This window comes from Salvelinus alpinus, chromosome 4 (assembly GCF_045679555.1).
Source record: "Salvelinus alpinus chromosome 4, SLU_Salpinus.1, whole genome shotgun sequence".
In the NCBI taxonomy this organism is placed as follows: Eukaryota; Metazoa; Chordata; class Actinopteri; order Salmoniformes; family Salmonidae; genus Salvelinus; species Salvelinus alpinus.
In genome coordinates, this window is record NC_092089.1 from 70,927,994 (window position 1) to 70,948,058 (window position 20,065).

The 20,065-nt window shown below is 44.6% G+C and overlaps 1 protein-coding gene across 1 annotated transcript; it reads right to left on the reverse strand.

Annotated features, from left to right (window-relative positions):
• Window positions 1-842: 842 nt before the first annotated feature.
• On the reverse strand, window positions 843-19,134 carry LOC139574319 (neuronal acetylcholine receptor subunit alpha-3-like). Its single transcript, XM_071398790.1, has 7 exons — window positions 18,711-19,134; window positions 5,056-5,195; window positions 4,914-4,958; window positions 4,687-4,796; window positions 4,311-4,518; window positions 3,090-4,055; window positions 843-2,034 (listed from the first exon to the last, which is right to left on the reverse strand). Exons 1-7 carry the CDS (start codon window positions 18,766-18,768, stop codon window positions 1,909-1,911), a joined length of 1,653 nt encoding a protein of 550 aa, XP_071254891.1. The 5' UTR covers window positions 18,769-19,134; the 3' UTR covers window positions 843-1,908.
• Window positions 19,135-20,065: the final 931 nt, after the last annotated feature.

Consider the following 20,065-nt stretch of genomic DNA (forward strand, 5'->3'; position numbering starts at 1 on the left):
GTGGCTGCTCTACCTAGTGTCTCTCGGACAGGGACTTGATGTAATTCAAGTGGCTGCTCTGCCCAGGGTCTCTCAGACAGGGACACAGAGAGACATCACGCATTAAAGCCAGCATGACATTAACAAGCCCCCAGTAATTCCTAGACGACTGTAGTTAACTCCCCACATCATCTAGCCTTCACAGTCTCCTCTTCCTTGATCCCTCTATCCCCTACCTTCAACTGGATCTACATCTATACAAGAGGTGTCCAAACCCTGGCTTGTGGGCCAACTGTAGCCCCTGAATACTGTAGATATTTTATGAAATGTGGACCGCAATAGGAAAAAAAACATACAAGAAACTTGTGTCTGATAAAATGGAACATAACATTGGAATGGCTAGGGCTATTAGCTCAGTAATACTCTCCCCCTCTTTCATCTAGTTTTCCCTTCCCTGCCATTTCTCCCTGCCTCTCCTCTCCATTTATTCACCCCCGTCCACTAAACGCTCCTCCATCCATGAGCTCACTTGTCCTCTCCCCCTCCATCTGCCTATGGGACTTATTGACCCCAATAAGGATCCCATGGTTTATATAACATCATTATGGCATGATTAACCCCTTTCATCCCGCCATTAACCCTCTCTGTCCCCAGAGCAGACACTGCCTGTGGACAACAACACAAGCAACACACACACATAACACAAAACATCAGAGCCCGCCGGCCCTGTACCCATACACATGAAAAGCCCACTTGATTCCAGAAAAGCAAAGGGTGATTTTCCACCTATCCCCAGTCATAGATCGTATAACAGTCACGTTGCAACACGTATACACCTTGTCAATGAAAGAAACCAGACAGGATGGGTTTTCACATCTTTCTACAGAGAGGTTTTAATCTACAACGTGCATTTCAAAGTGTCTTTACAGTTTGTACATTTACATTGAGTGGTTAGTCGACCCCAGTGTGAAATGCAAACATGCTATCATGATATATTAAAGTCATAAAACCATGTCTGTACAGAAATCATATTTAAAGTCAGCATCTTTAATCATGCATAATCTATATATTTTCTACAGTACCAGTCAAAAGCTTGGACACAAACTATTTTGTGTGCGTATGTGTGTGTTTTGTGTGTGTGTGTGTGTGTGTGTTCTACAGCAAAGCTGTCATGAAGGCAAAGGGTGGCTACTTTGAAGAATCTCAAATATGAAATAGATTTAGATTTGTTTAACACTTTTTTGGTTACTACATGATTCCATATGTGTTATTTCATAGTGTTGATGTCTTCGCTATTATTCTACAATGTAGAAAATAGTAAAAATAAAGAAAAACCCTGGATTGATTAGGTGTCCAAATGTTTGACTGGTACTGTATTTAAAGTATAACTTGGGCCAGGAGTATTTCCATAGAGTTGTTCCTGGAGTGAAGATGGGTAAAGAAGCTAGAGATATAACAGACAGTAGACTACAGTATCATAACATGAACAGTATGCCATTAAGAGAGGCATCGTGTGGTTACTCCTTCAGTCAGCCACTGACTACATACGGCACAGAGCTACATATTCTAGATCCGTTTGGCATCATGTTTAGAACAAGAACTAACTTCTCTACTGGCATAATACAGGGGTAGTAACAGAGATGGTAACACATCAGTGAGAATGTAGTTGTCCTAAGAAAAGGGTTACACAGTAAATCACTGGTTATAATGAGGCAATGGCATTTAAAAAATAAAAATAAATGTATTGGACCATTGTCTTTTGTATTGTTTTTCCTGCTTTTGGACAGGAAGATAATAGATGCCGGTAGAAAGAGGAAATAAATAATGGGAGTGTGAGAGAGAGAATTGAAAAATTGAAGATTGGAGAGAATGAGAGGACAACGGAAACAGAAAGACAACAAAGAAAGGAGAAAAGAGTAGTGTCATGGTTCATGTGAAGAAGCCGATGAGAGGCTGTAGGAACAGTCCCAGAGTTCCAGTGATACACACCGTCACAAACACCCACAGGAAGATCCTGTCAATCACCATGGCTACATACTTCCAGTCATCCTCCACCTGGGGAAGGGGGGGGGGGGGGGGGACAGAGCTCGTCAGAGGACAGGGAATCACAGATCATTAAAGGCAATTGGAAATACTGTAAGACAAAGAGGGAAAGGGATGTGAAAGGGTTAAGCAGGGATTTAAAAGTTCAAAAGGGAAGTAATATAAATCTCCCTCCCTCCCTCCCTCCCTCCCTCCCTCCCTCCCTCCCTCCCTCTCTCTCTCACTCTCTTGGACTGCCGTAAGAAACAGCAAGAGAACAAGACAGACCGAAAGAGACAGAGAGAAAAAAAAATACCAGTTTTCCTTGAGCCCTATAGCGTATATCAGGATTGGGTCAGGCCAGGTGTGTGTTTTCCTGAAGCAGCCTGCTGTGATCCACTACTTCAGGTTGAAGTAATGCCATTGTCTCCTGAGATCAGGCCTTACTAAGAAAAGACTACGAAAAGACTGAGCAACAACAAGCGTATCAGCCAGATGCAGAGAGAGAGAGAGAGAGAGAGAGAGAGAGAGGGAGAGTGAAGCTTACTAAAGCTCTCTCACAAACAGCTTTGCAGATTAAACCAGGTAGAAAGCAGGAATGAAATCCCATGGAGTTAGGCTCTCTATCAGAGAATACCCTGCCTCAGTTGGGTCTGTTTGGGTCTGGGTGTGTAAGAATAATTGTGTGTGGGAATGTGTGTATGAAATTGTGTTTGCATGAATTAATGTGAATCTCTGTGTGTAAGAATGTACCGTGTGTGTGTGTGTGTGTGTGTGTGTGTGTGTGTGTGTGTGTGTGTGTGTGTGTGTGTGTGTGTGTGTGTGTGTGTGTGTGTGTGTGTGTGTGTGTGTGCATGGCCCAGCACATTTGCCAATTCCATTTTTCTGAAGTCCAATTACAGCTTGTATTTTATATACCACTTCCACCGGACAAGCTGCAAGAGGGAGAATGACCAGGGAATGCTTCTGCTCTCTTCAGTTCACTATTAGAGATGTGATCCGAAACCTCACCTCACAGAGAACTACACTGCAGAGCATTTATCTGTGGTTACTGACAAACAACTATGTAATAACCCAAAGTGTCCTACCTCTTTGGCCTTGTTGCGTGTCCTCATGTTCTCAGCGATGTACTTGACACTCTCGATGGCCTGTTTGATCTCTGGTGACACCACGGAGAAGGCCACCACTGTGTTGACGTTGGGCGGGGCGTTGAGTGCTCGGGGCTGTTTGGGTAGGTCCGGCTCAGAAGGGGGAACCACTGGGGGCACGGTGGGGATGGGCACCTCTTTCCCCTTACAGGGGAACTTCGACTTGTTTTGCACTTCACCGTACTCCACACAGTTCATCGCCCCCACCTGCCCCCTTTCGGCTGCGACCGCACCCCCGTCCACTTGCACACACCCTCCCCCTATCCCTCCCCCTATTCGTCCTCCAATGCTGTTTTTCCTCTTCTTCCCCGTTCCCCTTGCTCCTCCTCCTCCCACACCTCCACCTCCAATACTCCCCCCTCCTGTTCCATCTCCTCTCCCACTCCCCACAGAGGAGGGGCAGCCCTGGTCTACAGGCCTCCTCATGAGCATCACCTTGGGCAGCAACCCCAGGAACACAGACCTGACCCAGGCCGGCATGGTGTGAGTCATGGGCGTACGGTAGTGGACGTTCAGCACGAACACGGTGATGACGATGGAGAGGGTGACGAAGATCATGGTGAAGAGGAGGTACTCCCCGATGAGGGGGATGACCAGAGATGTAGACGGGATGGTCTCAGTGATGACCAGGAGGAACACAGTGAGGGACAGGAGGACAGAGATACAGAGGGTCACCTTCTCTCCACAGTCAGAGGGGAGGTAGAAGACGAGGACGGTGAGGAAGGAGATGAGGAGACAGGGGATGATGAGGTTGATGGTGTAGAAGAGAGGGAGGCGTCTGATGTAGAAGGAGTAGGTAATGTCTGGGTAGATCTCCTCACAGCAGTTATACTTGATGTCGTGTTTGTAGCCCGGTGCGTCGATGATCTCCCACTCGCCGCTCTCCCAGAAGTCTTTGAGGTTCACCTACGGAGAGACAGTAGTATGTTAGCAGTGAAGCAGAGCCTAGGGAGTTCTCTCCTAGAAGGAGATAAAGCGCATTTCGACTGAGATTACATCATAAAAAAGACCAGGAAGTACTTCCTGTTGAAATTTACTAAGTAAACAATAAACCCAGCCACATTGAATTAGCCAAAAAACACAGCCCATTTTCTTAATGTGGAGTTAGCTAACTAGCTAGCAAATGAGTTAGTAAACTAGCTAACCAGTGTGATTACTGACCTTTGACCCTATGAGCACCAGGTCGATCTTGGCCTTGTCGTAGGTCCAGGAGCCAAACTTCATGGAGCAGTTCTGGTAGTCGAAGGGGAAGTAGGTGATGTCCATGGGGCAGGAGGATTTAAAGATGGCGGGGGGGATCCAGGTGATGGTGCCGTCAAACTTCAGCAGAGCTTTGGTTTTGTCCTCAACCAGAAAATCTCCCACAGCACTGAAGAGAGGGGAGATATGATAGTTAGCATATCATGTATCACTGATGGCAACAAAAAAACACCCACAGAACTGGAGAAGAGACAATGGGTGATGGTTAGCGTAGCATTTAGCACTGATGGCTAAAAAGCAACAAGAGAACATCGCTATATTAAGATATTGAGCTCACTTGTTGTAGAGGACGATGTCCGGCCTCCATATCTTATTGGAGGGCACACGAATAAACTCAAGTCCGTCATACTCAACGGGAAACCATTTCAGCTTGTAGTCATTCCAGACCTGCAACAAAGAGAGGAGAAAACAGATCTTAGACCAGATTTTAACAGTGCATACTATACTAACTGCTGTACTACGATTCAGACTTCAGTTCTTAGATCAGATGAGAACTTGACTTACATGTCTCAGCCAAAGATTGGTCTCCATAATCTGATTGACTTCGTCCTGAGAAGAGATGGAAATAAAATGAACATGACGTCATGGCCTGTACATAATCAAGTCTATCCTTATTTGCTCCAGTGATGATGCAGGTGAGTCTCACCACTTTGATCAGTTGGGATATGGAGACCTCAAACTCCACGGTGACAGGGTCAGAGACATTCTCCACTGGTCTGATGAACTGGTTGTATCTCCTGAATAACTTCCTGAACAGCCTGTCCTCCCCCTTAGATGACAAACAGCCTGAGAGAAGAGAGAGAGAATCTTCACTTGGTGGGGTGCTTTTACAAAATAGTTGGGTGGCTTTTTAAATTATTACCATGTCAGGCTTTAAATGAAGGCGACTTAGAGGAGAAGTTAAGCTTTTCTAATGATTCGACCTTTCGCATTTTATCACTTTGTCCACATTAAGGTTTTAACTTGTTATGGCTGCAGGGGGCGTATTGAAAAACTGGAAAATATGTGCCCATTTTCAAATGGCCTCTTACTAAATTTTTGCTCGTACAATATGCATATTATTATTAGTATTGGATAGAAAACACTGTCTAGTTTCTAAAACAGGTTTAATTATTTCTCTAAGTGAAACATAACTCTTTTTACAGCCCATTTTCTATCCGGAAGTGAAATTTCCAAGAAGCTATGTCTCTCTTCAAGATACTCTCTATAAAAGGCCTTGGCACTTAGGACTGTAGAAACACGTCACACGCCTTCCCCTGTGTGTCATGCGGAAGTGAGAGAAGAAATGACTTGATTACCTCTGTCAGGGACTGAAAACAACATCTTGGAGTCAGAAGTGCGCACTTAATTTTTTTTTCTGGGCGCGAAGTAGGAACTGGACTGCGCTCCTGGAAAACCCTCGTTATAGGTGAATATGACCTCCGGCTTCGATTTTATTTGATACATGTCACAATATCATCCTAAAGTATGTTTTTTCAATATACTTTAATTATATTATTGAAATTTATTCTGGACTTTAGACGTGATGCGACGCAAGAATTTTGTCAAGACGGAGAGGTTAGCACGGCATGGCCAGTGTGCATGCTAATTCAAGAGGGACATCGTTCGTTCTGGGTCCAAATGAAGATGGTTCTGAACAAAGGACCCTTTGGAGAACATTCTGATGGAAAATCAACAAAGATAAGGACCCAATTTGGGATGCTTTTTCATATATCTGTCGAACTGTGCTATCGCTAGCGTTTGACTAGAATCAATGCTGCTGTGTGTTAGCTATTGTAGTAAGCTAATATAACGATATATTGTGTTTTCGCTGTAAAACACTTCAGAAATCGGAAATATTGTCTGTATTCACAAGATCTTTCTCTTTCATTAGCTATCCACCATATATTTTTCTGAAATGATTTATGATGAGTAATAAGGTAGTTGACGTTGGTGTCTATTTTCTCTGGCTACTCCCGTGCGATTTCTGACTGTAGCTATGATGGTAGCAGTAATGTAAAACTGATTTATAGCTAAAATATGCAATTTTTCTGAACAAAACATAGATTTATTGTGTAACATGTTATAGGACTGTCATCTGAGGTAGTTTTTTCTAGGTTATTTAGGTTGGTTCTAGGTTAGTTAGGTTGGCTTGTGCATGCTACTTGCATCCTACTTGTGCTGTGAAAAATGTCTGTCCTCTTTTTTATTTGGTGGTGAGCTAACATAAATATATGTGGTGTTTTCTCTGTAAAACATTTAAAAAATCGGACATGTTGGCTGGATTGACAAGATGTTTATCTTTCAAATGCTGTATTGGACTTGTTAATGTGTGAAAGTTAAATATTTTAAAAAAATAGATTTTGAATTTCGTGCCCTGCATTTGAGCTGGATGTTGTCATAGGTGTACCGGTGTCGGGCTGCAGCCATAACAGGTTTTAATCAATAGCTCTTTGCTGTGGATGGATGGAAAGTTGTGTCTCATCGAAGTACGGTGTGTGAGGAGTCACACATAGGAGCTGTTTCTACAGAGGAAGCCAAGTGGAAGCTTTTAGTAAATCCCCACAGACTGGAACGCAATGTCAGTTGTGTGTGTGTGTGTGTGTGTGTGTGTGTGTGTGTGTGTGTGTGTGTGTGTGTGTGTGTGTGTGTGTGTGTGTGTGTGTGTGTGTGTGTGTGTGTGTGTGTGTGTGTGTGTGTGTGTGTGTGTGTGTGTGTGTGTGTGTGTGTGTGTGTGTGTGTGTGTGTGTGTGTGTGTGTGTGTGTGCGTGCGTGTGTGTGTGTGTGTGTGTGTGTGTGTGTGTGTGTGTGTGTGTGTGTGTGTGTCCGAACCTGTTAAATTCTGAGTATACCTGGCATAGTAGAGATGAAGGTCATTTCGTGACGTGCAAAAAACCTACCCCGCTGGTGACTTGGTTGCCGGGGACAACGCGTGAAACCCACGCCTGTCCGAGCAGAAAATCGTGCCTCACTTGGGACATCCCTCCACCCCTTCTCCACCCCCGCCTCGGCCATGGCTTCAAAGGACACCAATCTCTTAATTCCCCTCCTCTCCCTCTAACCTTCATTCTCCCTTTCTTCCTTCATCATTTTCCCCTCCCTCTCTCTCCCTCCATCTCTCTCATGGTTAATTGAACACAGCCTTTAAAAGACCACCAGTCTCTCGTCTCTCTCCCCAGCCTGCATGCTCCAAAGTCAGCTGTCTGTCTGTCAGCCGTCTGTCTGTCTGTCTGTCTGTCTGTCTGTCTGTCTGTCTGTCTGTCTGTCTGTCTGTCTGTCTGTCTGTCTGTCTGTCTGTCTGTCTGTCTGTCTGTCTGTCTGTCTGTCTGTCTGTCTGTCTGTCTGTCTGTCTGTCTGTCTGTATGTCTGTCAGCAGTCTTTCTGTCTGTTTGTCTGTCTGCCTGTCTGTCAGCCGTCTGTTTGTCAGTATGTCTGTCAGAAGTCTGTTTGTCTGTCAGCGGTCTTTCTGCCTGTTTGTCTGTCTGCCTCTGCACCAGTAGACAACTAACACCAGTGCAGCCTAGATACTGGGACCAGTGGATTTGAGCATCAGTGCATCACCCCTCCATTCTGTGACCAGAGAGTAGAGTGGCTGAAAGCATTTAGTGACTAAAAGTGCAAACAGGGCCAAAACAACACAAAAACATTTCCTGGTAATAATGAATGAATAAAATATGTTATTTTTGGGGACTCTTTTATCCAAGTGACTTCCAGTTAACAAAAAATCATGTGTGTTCTGTAGGTTATATGTGGTCCAGACAGGTATTGAATCAACAACCCTCCAGTTGGATGTTTAGATTACTCTTGAAAAACATGGATCCTATTTAACTCAGAAACGTATTGACTAAGAACTCAGTGCAAACTTCCACTCAATACAATTGGTTTGAGAGGTGAGGTCAGGAAGAGAACTGCTAGATAACCAACACATACACCCGCAAACACACACACACACACACACACACCCGCAAACACACACACACACACACAGTCCTGTACTCTCCTAACTGGTAACAGAATAAAGGCACAAACAGCACAAACTGTCATTCTGTTACCAAACTTTGTTCATTTTCTCTTAATCAAAAAGGCACAACCTAGATCAATGTCTTAAGAAGTTGAACATGTTATTACTCCAACCTCGTGAAAGCGACAAACTGACACATTTTCATCTTCATCAAAAAATGTACCTTCATTTAACTAGGCAAGTCAGTTAAGAACAAAATCTTATTTACAATGAGTGTATCCTCTGTTCGGACCACCACCCAGGACAATGGAGCTAATTCCAGTAGGCGATCCAAAACAACAACGCCACAGAAGGGGCAGACGAAGCGGCCTCCTGGCCAGGCTCCATAGACATGCACACCGCTCCCGAGTATACTACTATGTCCAGTCTCTTGGTCTTGTTAGGGATAGGGTCTAGTTTCCTGAATTTCCGCCTGACTGATGTGCCCAAAGTAAACTGCCTGTTACTCAGGCCCAGAAGCCAGGATATGCATATAATTGGTAGAATTGGATAGAAAACACTTTGAAGTTTCTAAAACTGTTAAAATAATGTCTGGGACTATAACATAATTGATATGGCAGGCAAAAATCCAAAGGAAAACCAACCATAATTTAAAAAAATTATAATGGAAACCTATTGTTTCTACGTAAATAGATGTCAGCAGTCTTTATCCACTAGATGTCAGCAGTCTTTATTCAAGGTTTCAGGCTTGTTTTTTGAAAAACAAGCAAGAATTTTGAGTTTTGGTGAGGAGATCACCAGAAAATATCAGTCTTTCGGCACGCGAGGGAGAGGGCACGCGCTTACTAATTTTGCTTTCCTATTGAAATATTATAGTTTATTTACATTTTAGAGTACCTGAGGATTAATTAGAAACGTCGTTTGACTTGCTTGGACGAAGTTTAGCAGTAGCTTTTTGGACTCCTTTGTCTGCATGTTAAACGAGTGGATTACTGAAATCGATGGCGCCAACTAAACAGACTTTTTGGGATATAAAGAAGGATTTTATCTAACAAAACAACCATTCATGTTGTAGCTGGGACCCTTGGGATTGCAAACAGAGGAAGATCTTCAAAAGTGAGTGATTTATTTAATCGCTATTTGTGATTTTATGAAGCATGTGCTGGTTGAAAAATATGTTGATGTGGGGCGCCGTCCTCAGACAATCGCATGGTATGCTTTCGCCATAAAGCCTATTGTAAATCAGACAACGCAGTTAGATTAACAATAATTTAAGTTTTAAATTATATAAGATACTTGTATGTTCATGAATGTTTAACATTACGATTATTTATTTGAATTGCGCTCTCTCCAATTTCACCGGATGTTGTCGGCTGGTGTCCTGCTAGCGGGACGCATATCCCTAAGAAGAAAAGGTAGACAAAATTTGAGCAAGGGTTGCCATCCAGAGAGATATCAAAGATTGTAACATTCTCTGTTTCAAGGAAACATGGCTCTCTCGGGATATGTTGTCGGAATCGGTTCAGCCACCGGGCTTCTCCATGCATCGCGCCGACAGAGATAAACACCTCTCTGGGAAAAGGAAGGGCGGGTGTTTATGCTTTATGATTAACGACTCATGGTGTAATCATAACATCATACAGGAACTCAAGTCCTTCTGCTCACCCGATCTAGAATTCCTTACAATCAAGTGCCGGCCATTTTACCTACCAAGAGAATTCTCGTCAGTTATAGTCACAGCTGTGTACATTCCCCCTCAAGCAGACACCAAGACGACCATCAAGGAACTTCACTGGACTATATTCAAACTGGAAACCATACATCCTGAGGCTGCATCTATTGTAACTGGGGATTTTAACAAAGCAAATTTGAGAACAAGTCTACCAAAATTCTTCCAGCATTGATTGCGCTATGCGCATGCACAATACCCTCGACCACTGCTACTCTAACTTCTGAGATGCATACAAAGTGTGGTGTCAGGAAAACAAACAACGTCTCACTCAACATCAACAAAACAAAGGAGATGATCATGGACTTCAGGAAACAGAGGGAGCACCCCCCATCCACATCGAAGGGACAGCAGTAGAGAAGGTGGAAAGTTTTAAGTTCCTCGGCGTACACATCACAGACAAACTGAAATGGTCCACTCACACAGACAGTGTGGTGAAGAACACGCAACAGCGCCTCTTCAACCTCAGGAGGCTGAAGAAATTTGGCTTGTCACCTAAAACCCTGACAAACATTTACAGAAGCACAATCGAGAGCATCCTGTCGGGCTGTATCAAAGCCTGGTACGGCAACTGCACTGCCCTCAACCGCAAGGCTCTCCAGAAGGTGGTGCAGTCTGCACAACGCATCACCGGGGGCAAACTACCTGCCCTCCATGACACCTACAGCACCCGATGTCACAGGAAGGCCAAAAAAATCATCAAGGACATCAACCACACGAGCCACTGCCTGTTCACACCGCTACCATCCAGAAGGCAAGGTCAGTACAGGTGCATCAAAGCTGGGACCGAGACTGAAAAACAGCTTTTATCTCAAGGCCATCAGACTGCTAAACAGCAATCACTAACTCAGAGAGGCTGCTGCCTACATTGAGACCCAATCACTGGCCACTTTAATAAATGGATCACTAGTCACTTTGTACAATGCACTCTAATTAATGCCACTTTAATAATGTTTACATATCTTACATTACTCATATCACATGTATATACTGTATTTTATACCATCTATTGCACCTTGCCTATGCCGCTCGGCCATTGCTCATCCATATACTCACATGTACATATTCTCATTCACCCCTTTAGATTTGTGTGTATTAGGTAGTTGTTGGGGAATTGTTAGATTACTTGTTAGATATTACTGCACTGTCGGAACCAGAAGCACAAGCATTTCGCTACACTCGCATTAACATCTGCTAACCATGTATATGTGACAAATAAAATGTGATTTGATTTGGATAAGAGGATCTGCTAACTGACCAAAGTATAAATGTAGATGTCAAATGTAACTCAAGTCCTATACAATTAATGTGAGTGTTTTTCTGGAGAATAACATTTCCCAACATTCTCCTGCACTGGCCTGAGGTAAATGTCAGACATCTTGGCCAGGGGTACATGTCAGAACCTTCTTACAGTTTCCCACAGACAGCCAGTCCCTAACGTTCCATGTTACAGTAATACATTCTGAAGAAGTTAGTAAGATCCCAGACAAACTTTCCACAAGATATCTGAGGTCACTTAAGCTTAATATCTGAGTCTTACAGCTTAATGAAAAATCTCCTCTCCAGAGAGAGCCCAGTGGATGGCTGTAACTTCTGTCTTCGCTACCTGCCAACATTAAAACACAGCACTGGTCCCTGATTGGCTGCGCTCTGAGAACCCCGTTTAAACCCCTAATTGGGTAGGGGAAATGAGGGCAATTATAATCTGTTCATTAATTGGTCCTTTTGTTCACACTGAAAAATAAAAGAAATGCATTTCCTCTGTTCCTTCCTTCCTTCTTCATCCTTTCTTTCTTTTTCTCTGTGTAGATTGGAAGGTTCCTTACACCATACAGACTTAACAGTACCCTCTCACTTTCAACCACTGGTGACATCATTGTGACAAACTGCCAGCTGTCCAATTGAACATGGCTCAGTCAAGACGCAAGGATATGTGTTTGTGTGTTGTATGCAACTATGGAGAGAGAACCAGAAACACAGAGAACCAGACGTATGTATATGTCCTTCTCCTGATCCATCAACTCTTTATCCCAAATCTCAGTCCAAACTAAGACTAGGGGCTTTATTCAATCAGATCCACTTCAGCCGACATCTGCATAGCGGTTGTTTTGGCGAAGTCGGAGGTGGAACTGTGTTAGATCTTTCAAATCCACAAGCTGCTTCTGGGTTATACCTAAAGCGGACATTGCCATTGGCTGCACGGACTCGCATTAAGAGAAATCCCATGCAGCCTTGTTTACAAGTTCAGACACTGGAACGTGAGGTGTGATCTACACCTCCATTAAGCTGATAGAAATCCACATTATTTAGATTCAAAATGATCGTCATTATTTCTATATAGCCTACACTTTCTCATTCTGAACTTCTAACATGTGGGGTGGGTGTGGCTTCATGACAATGATCAAGAGCAGCTGCTCACCGATTTGACAGCTCCAACGCAGTTCCAGCTCCGACACGCCACAACATGAGCTATGTCGGGTGTCGGCTATCGCCGGTTAACAGGTGATCTGACTGAATCTAGGCCTGACTCTCAGAGACAGCTCTTAGAAAGCACTAAGCAGACATATGGAAGTCTTTTCAACGGCCACATTGATTAGGAGTTAAGAAGCCAAGCAGAGTGTTCCTTTCTGTGGAAATGGAGCAGAGAGCCCTAGAGAGCAGACGTGATCGACCACGAGGCGTGAGGCTGCGGGTCGCTCGCTCCCAAGGAACTAATTACGACCAAAACTAAGCTGATGGCTCTGATTGGTCTGAGTGTGTACGTGTGTGTGCATTTGCATGTGTGTGTCCGAGAGAGTAAGATAGAGGGTGTTTGTGACATGCTTCATGATTCACTAGAGAAATGAATGTGATCACTGAACGTTTGACCAGGAAGCAGTGTGTGTGTGTGTGTGTGTGGGCGCGTGTGTGTGTGTGTGTGGGCGCGTGTGTGTGTGTGTGTGTGGGCGCGTGTGTGTGTGTGTGTGTGGGCGCGCGTGTGTGTGTGGGCGTGTGTGTGTGTGGGCGCGTGTGTGTGTGGTCGTGTGTGTGGGCGCGTGTGTGTGTGTGTGGGCGCGTGTGTGTGGGCGCGTGTGTGTGGGCGCGTGTGTGTGGGCGCGTGTGTGTGTGTGTGTGTGTGTGTGTGTGTGTGTGTGTGTGTGTGTGTGTGTGTGTGTGTGTGTGTGTGTGTGTGTGTGTGTGTGTGTGTGTGTGTGTGTGTGCGCGCGTGTGCACGAATGCGTGTTGCCTCTCTATCCATCCACCCTTGATTACCATACTCCCCATATTGCTCCTATCTGCTGCCCTCTTGCATGCAGAATGTTCACAGTGAGGAGCTTATGCGAATGTCTGCCAGCCTACTGTGTAGTAACCCTGCTACCTGAGGTCATCAGGAGCTGATGGTGCATCTCAATCAACAAACACCATTCCCTTTTACTCAAAACAACCTTACCCTGAACCTCTCACATTTCAACTGCCCCACACCACTGACACACACACACAGACGCAGATGACACACACACACACTCAGAGACACGTGCACGGCGGTTTACGAGGATGGAATTCCACAGGAGACGTAGTGGCCCTGGACTGCAGCGCACAACAGCATCTACAGGCTTCACAAATGTGTGTGACAAGAAGGTAGGCAGCCAGTATTGTTGAGTTGAATGCTCAGTGGCGTTTGCTTCATGATTCATAAATGTACGTATGCAGTCAGGCAGCAGTCATGCAGACAGGAGTGGATGTCGAGGAACATTCAGAACATTCTAAACATTCTGAATATGGAGCAAGGGATTAAAAAGGGATAATATTCATACAGGCATGCTGTCTCTATATGTAGCAAGGCCAGTATTGGCCACTTAGCTAAATGCATGGTTGGCAATGTTGGCCACTCTACTGTCACAGTACAACTAGAGGCAGCACAGCACAAGTTGTTCAGGGAGATGAGGGTAAGAACCAAAGGAAATAGAGAGGGAGGAAGAGATGGAGACATCAAGATGGAAGGAGACACCTTTCTCTTCCTGCTCTGGAGTGTTCTTTTTCTCCTCCTGCAAGGCTCCATCCTCTCCTCTTTCTCTCCTCCTGCAAGGCTCCATCCTCTCCTCTTTCTCTCCTCCTGCAAGGCTCCATCCTCTCCTCTTTCTCTCCTCCTGCAAGGCTCCATCCTCTCCTCTTTCTCTCCTCCTGCAAGGCTCCATCCTCTCCTCTTTCTCTCCTCCTGCAAGGCTCCATCCTCTCCTCTTTTTCTCCTCCTGCAAGGCTCCATCCTCTCCTCTTTCTCTCCTCCTGCAAGGCTCCATCCTCTCCTCTTTCTCTCCTCCTGCAAGGCTCCATCCCTCCATCCTCTCCTCTTTCTCTCCTCCGGCAAGGCTCCATCCCTCCATCCTCTCCTCTTTCTCTCCTCCGGCAAGGCTCCATCCATCCTCTCCTCTTTCTCTCCTCCTGCATGGCTCCATCCCTCCATCCTCTCCTCTTTCTCTCCTCCTGCAAGGCTCCATCCCTCCATCCTCTCCTTTTTCTCTCCTCCGGCAAGGCTCCATCCCTCCATCCTCTCCTCTTTCTCTCCTCCGGCAAGGCTCCATCCCTCCATCCTCTCCTCCAGCAAGGCTCCATCCCTCCCTCCATCCTCTCCTCTTTCTATCCTCAGACGTGACTCAGTCTGTCCGCAGTTCAGAAGACTGGGATGTTTCAACGGACATCCATGGGAAGGAGGGAGGCAGGCAGGGGGAGGTAAGGGGGGTTTTGCCAAGCTGTGGGGGGTATCGGGGTGAAACGAGGCTCCCACCGTGTATGTGTGTCTAAGACCAAAGTGCAGAGCAATAATCGCACAGCAATCATGTTAAAAGGATCCGTGAACCTCTGAGACACCAATACACACCCACACAAACACCCACACAAACAAAAATAAACACTCACCATGAAAAGGCAAATTGGGCTGTAGTTTTACTATAGGGGTTGTGGGAGAGGCACCACTGAGAAACGCAGCACTGCTTTGCGACCATTTGGGTTTGGGAAAGGTTCAGTCATTAGACTGGGGCTGGATGTAAGGGTTTGGAAAGGGTTGGTGGAGATGAAGCTTAGGTTTCAGTTTAGGCTTAGGTTTATGTTTATTCCTTACCTCCAAATTCCCTCATCTAGTCTCTGTCCCTCACTATAAATACCCCAAATCCTAGGATTGCAGGATCAGCAATTCCTCTGTTACAGAGACAAACCACCAATCCACAGGATGGAGACAATACCTGTTCTAATGCCTCAGTATGGGAGGCTGAATGGAACTCCTCTAAGAGTGTACTGTACTATGTACTCTAATCTACACACTGACCAGGATACAGCCCTGACTGAGACAAAGCCCACACATTCACCATGGCACCTGAGTGGAGGGGAGGAGAGGGAGGCATAGGGGGAGGGGGGAGACGGAGAGAGTGGGGAGGGATAGAGTGAGGAGGGGAGAGGTAGGCAGAGAAAGAGGGGAAGGAGAGAGAGAGAGGGGGGGGGGAGTGGGTAGGCAGAGAGAGAGGGGAGGAAGATAGTGAGGAGTGTAGAGGGTAGGAAGAGAGAGAGGATGAGAGAGGTGGGCAGAGGGGGAGGAAGAGAGAGAGGAGGGGAGAGGAAAGGAAGAGTGTGCGGAGAGGAAGACAGAGAGGAGGGGAGAGAGGGCTCTGTGCCCTCACTAGAACACAAATAGGTCAATAGAATTAAATAAAACGAAATGGAATTGAATGTGTCTCTGTGTCCATTTTCATGTCAAACAGACAGGACCCGAGATGAGAACCTCAGAAAGGCTTATTACGATGTTCTCTTACTTTTTGATAATCTAATCCCAGTTTAATAGCCTGTATACAGTATAGTACAGTAGAAACACCATATATGTCTTGCACCTGTCCAGAACAGGTAAAGGGCAATGGGTGAAGTGAATCCTGGTGGATTTACAGAGACCTCCTCATAAACAGCATTAGAGAGAGTTGTGTCCCAGTCTCTCACTGGCTGCTACAGTGGGACTGTATGGCACAGTCTGCAGGTAGCAGGTTTGGAACACACACACACACACACACACACACACACGATCAGAACGCATTTTACCAACCCACAAGGATTTTATTTTATTTAACCTTTATTTAACCAGGTAGGCCAGTTGAGAACAAGTGCTCATTTACAACTGTGACCTGGCCAAGATAAAGCAAAGCAGTGCGACAAAAACAACAACACAGAGTTACACATAAACAAACGTATAGTCAATAACACAATAGAAAACAATCTATGTACAGAGTGCAAATGTAGAAGAGTAGAAAGGTAGGCAATAAATAAGCCATAGGGGTGAAATAATTACAATTTAGCATTAACACTGGAGTGATAGATGTGCAGATGATGACGTGCAAGTAGAGATACTGGGGTGCAAAAGAGCAAGATGTTGGGTGTGCTATTTACAGATTGGCTGTGTACAGGTACAGTGATCGGTAATCTGCTCTGACAGCTGATGCTTAAAGTTAGAGAGGGAGATATAAGACTCCAGCTTCAGTGATTTTTGCAATTTGTTCCAGTCATTGGCAGCAGAGAACTGGAAGGAAACGCCAGAGGAAGTGTTGGCTTTGGGGATGACCAGTGAAATATACCTGCTGGAGCGCGTGCTACGGGTGGGTATTACTATGGTGACCAGTGAGCGAGATAAGGCGGGGCTTTACATAGCAAAGACTTATAGATGACCTGGAGCCAGTGGGTTTGGCGACGAATATGTAGTGACGGCCAGCCAACGAGAGCATACAGGTCGCAGTGGTGGGTAGTATATGGGGCTTTGGTGACAAAACGGATTGAACTGTGATAGACTACATCCAGTTTGCTGAGTAGAGTGTTGGAGGCTATTTTGTAGATGACATCGCCGAAGTCAAGGATCGGTAGGATAGTCAGTTTTACGAGGGTATGTTTGGAAGCATGAGTGAAGGAGGCTTTGTTGCGAAATAGGAAGCCGATTCTAGATTTAATTTTAGATTGGAGATGCTTAATGTGAGTCTGGAAGGAGAGTTTACAGTCTAGCCAGACACCTAGGTATTTGTAGTTGTCCACATATTCTAGGTCAGAACCATCCAGAGTAGTGATGCTAGTCGGGCGGGATGGTGCGGGCAGCAATCGGTTGAAGAGCATGCACTTAGTTTTACTAGCGTTTAAAAGCAGTTGGAGGCCACGGAAGGAGTGTTGTATGGCTTTGGAGCTCGTTTCGAGGTTTGTTAGCACAGTGTCCAAAGACGGGCCAGATGTATACAGAATGATGTCGGTGTTACAGGAAGGGTCTCACACACACACACACACGAGAGATAGACAGAACCTGAACCATCCCTGGGCAACGAGATGAGAACAAAGAACAGAAAGCCGTGACACAGAACAGACCAGAGTGGAACTGCAGAATGACTAAACAGAACAGAATGGAACAGTAACGTAGATGGGAACAGAACAGACTTATAGAGTAGAATGCAGAGACAGGATGTGATGTACTCTGTGCTCCTCACCCCAGACTGTCCAGATCACAGGCACATGTGAGTCAACTCTGGAATGGACAGTTCTATGTAACTCAGGTATACATAAACCACATGTGTGTGATGCACAACGTGCACGGTCATGGTACATAATGCATGGCACAAAGTTAGGTCAGGTGCACTTTAGCTTGGCTTGGAGGTATACATTTATTTTAGCATGTTACATCTGTTTTGAAGAGGCACAGCTGAAATGATACGTCAGTAACACACTCAGCATGCATAGTGTATGAATCAATGGACCTGCATGCAGTAAAAACTGAAAACATAGGTTCCGTGTGCTTGAAGGCACGTAGTGCGAATCGGTAAAATTAGGAATTCGAATTGAATAGGATCTCTATGACTAATGATGTGACATGTCACGACCACAGTTCATCCCCTGGGATAACAAACCATAGCCTACAGTACTACCCATACCGCAGAGGAGTCTTGTGAGGGGAGGAAGGATCATAATAATGGATGGTATGGAGTAAATGGAATGTTATCAGACACTTGGAAAACAAGGTGTTTGATGTGTTTTATACCATTTCTTTCATTATATTCCAGCCATTACTATGTGCCTGTCCTCCCAATTTAAAGTGCCACCAGCCACCACTGCCATCCCGTTATATTATATTAATCTGAATAGATAGCGCTACAAGGCCCTATGATATTACATTTTCTATTACATTATCTCAGAATCTGTGATTTTAACCAACTTTTGTAGCCTTTCAAAAAACGGATTAGCGTATATGTATGTGGTTTAGTTTATTGTCCAAGTTATCGCAGAACCACACTCAATGGACAATTAGCCTACTTTGTTGAAAAGCGTCAACGCGCAAACATAGCAATCATTACACTTCATTTGTGAATTTCTGTCGGGAGATGTTGGCTACATTTCTGACCGTACATGCTGCGGATTGAAAAACGGGGTTTCTAGTGCGTCGCACAATCAGAGAAATCAACCCAACAACAATGCGAACTGCTTACAATAAGACAGAAAATACATAATTAATGTATCTGTGAGATGAATAACCTAGCATATATTATACTATGTAAAGTTTGCAGTAGCGCTCAGCTCTCTCATATTGTAAGTTCGTTCTGCGATTCCCAAACTCTCAGACATCCCCACTTCTTCCAAACGCTTCTCTTACCTTGCACTGTCAGGACCACCAGCACAAGCAGCACGGTGACTTTCCTGGAGGAACTCATCTACACCTCGGCACTCTGGGGATGCTTTTTAGATAAGAACTGGGACTATTTGGTAAACACACAGAAGGAGTCGATGGGTAAAATTTAGAGAGACATTTTTCTGGGCGCTGCGCATGGAGAGATTGATGTCAGCGCGCGCTCTCCGACATTGAGAACCTCAGCTTGTCCCGCCCCCCTCGGGCACAACCTCACGCGTGTTTTTTTTTCTCACAAGGTAATTTTAGATATATAAACATGTTATGCAAACATGACCAATATAGCCTACTGTTAGCCCAGGATAGCCCAAAGAAAAGTTACAACACACAAACCCATAGGCTACGGTATTGGTGTCGAGACCTGCGTTCAGACAGGATGTTTGCGCGCATTGGCACTCCCGAATTTTTAACCAAGCCCAGCCCTGTTTAGCTTTTGTATTTGTCACTGACTACTACCAATGTGCTATCGTGAGAGATCTCTTAGTAACTAAATCGATTCACAGTTGCTATCGAAGTCGTTTCTCGGGGTAGGTTTAACAGAGTAAATTAAATGTAACCATACTTTATTACATATATAATCAATTATACTATTTAGGCCTATATAGCATTTACTAAGTAATCAACAACTATTGTTTCAATTCGACCCAGAATTCAACAAAAAAATAGACAATACATATAGGCCTAACGTTAGGGTTTCAAGCTTTGGTTGAGTTCGAATGTAATCTTCAAGTTAATATTCATATGTTGGATTCACGTTAATAACAAAGTCAATGAATAGGACATAATCAAATGAAACGTTATTTAAAGTGGTTTCAAAGTTTGATTCGATTTAGTTATATTCTTTAACTTTGGTTGAGATGGAGACGTGAATTCAAGACATCATATGATGTAGACTAACAGGACATTGAAATGTGTTTGTTCGTCAAGACAATGAAATATCAACATTTGAAGGCGATGTACAGGTAACTGCCAAAATAGAAGAAACGCCAACATAAAGTTTCTCAATAGTTTGTTGGGCCTCCACGAGCCACCAGAACAGCTTCAATGCACCTTGGCATAGATTCTACAAGTGTGTGGACTTCTATTGGAGGGATGCGACACCATCCTTCGATGAGAAATTCCATCATTTGTTTTTTTGTTGATGGTGGTGGAAAACGCTGTCTCAAGCCCCTCTCCAGAATCTCCCATAAGTATTTGATTAGGTTGAGATCTGGTGACTGACAAACACACATACACCCTTTAAACCCCCTATGTTCTTTTGAAAGAAACCTCTTTCAAGGTCACTGAGATCTCTTCTTCTAGCCATGGTAGCCAAAATAAAG

Excerpts from the sequence above, each read along its gene's own strand:
- LOC139574319 (XM_071398790.1), bottom strand. The coding sequence starts at position 18,768 with ATGAGTTCCTCCAGGAAAGTCACCGTGCTGCTTGTGCTGGTGGTCCTG. Across the intron at positions 5,196-18,710 it reads GGTGGTCCTGACAGTGCAAG|GCTGTTTGTCATCTAAGGGG; the intron begins GTAAGAGAAGCG and ends CTCTTCTCTCAG. Across the intron at positions 4,797-4,913 it reads CCAATCTTTGGCTGAGACAT|GTCTGGAATGACTACAAGCT; the intron begins GTAAGTCAAGTT and ends TCTTTGTTGCAG.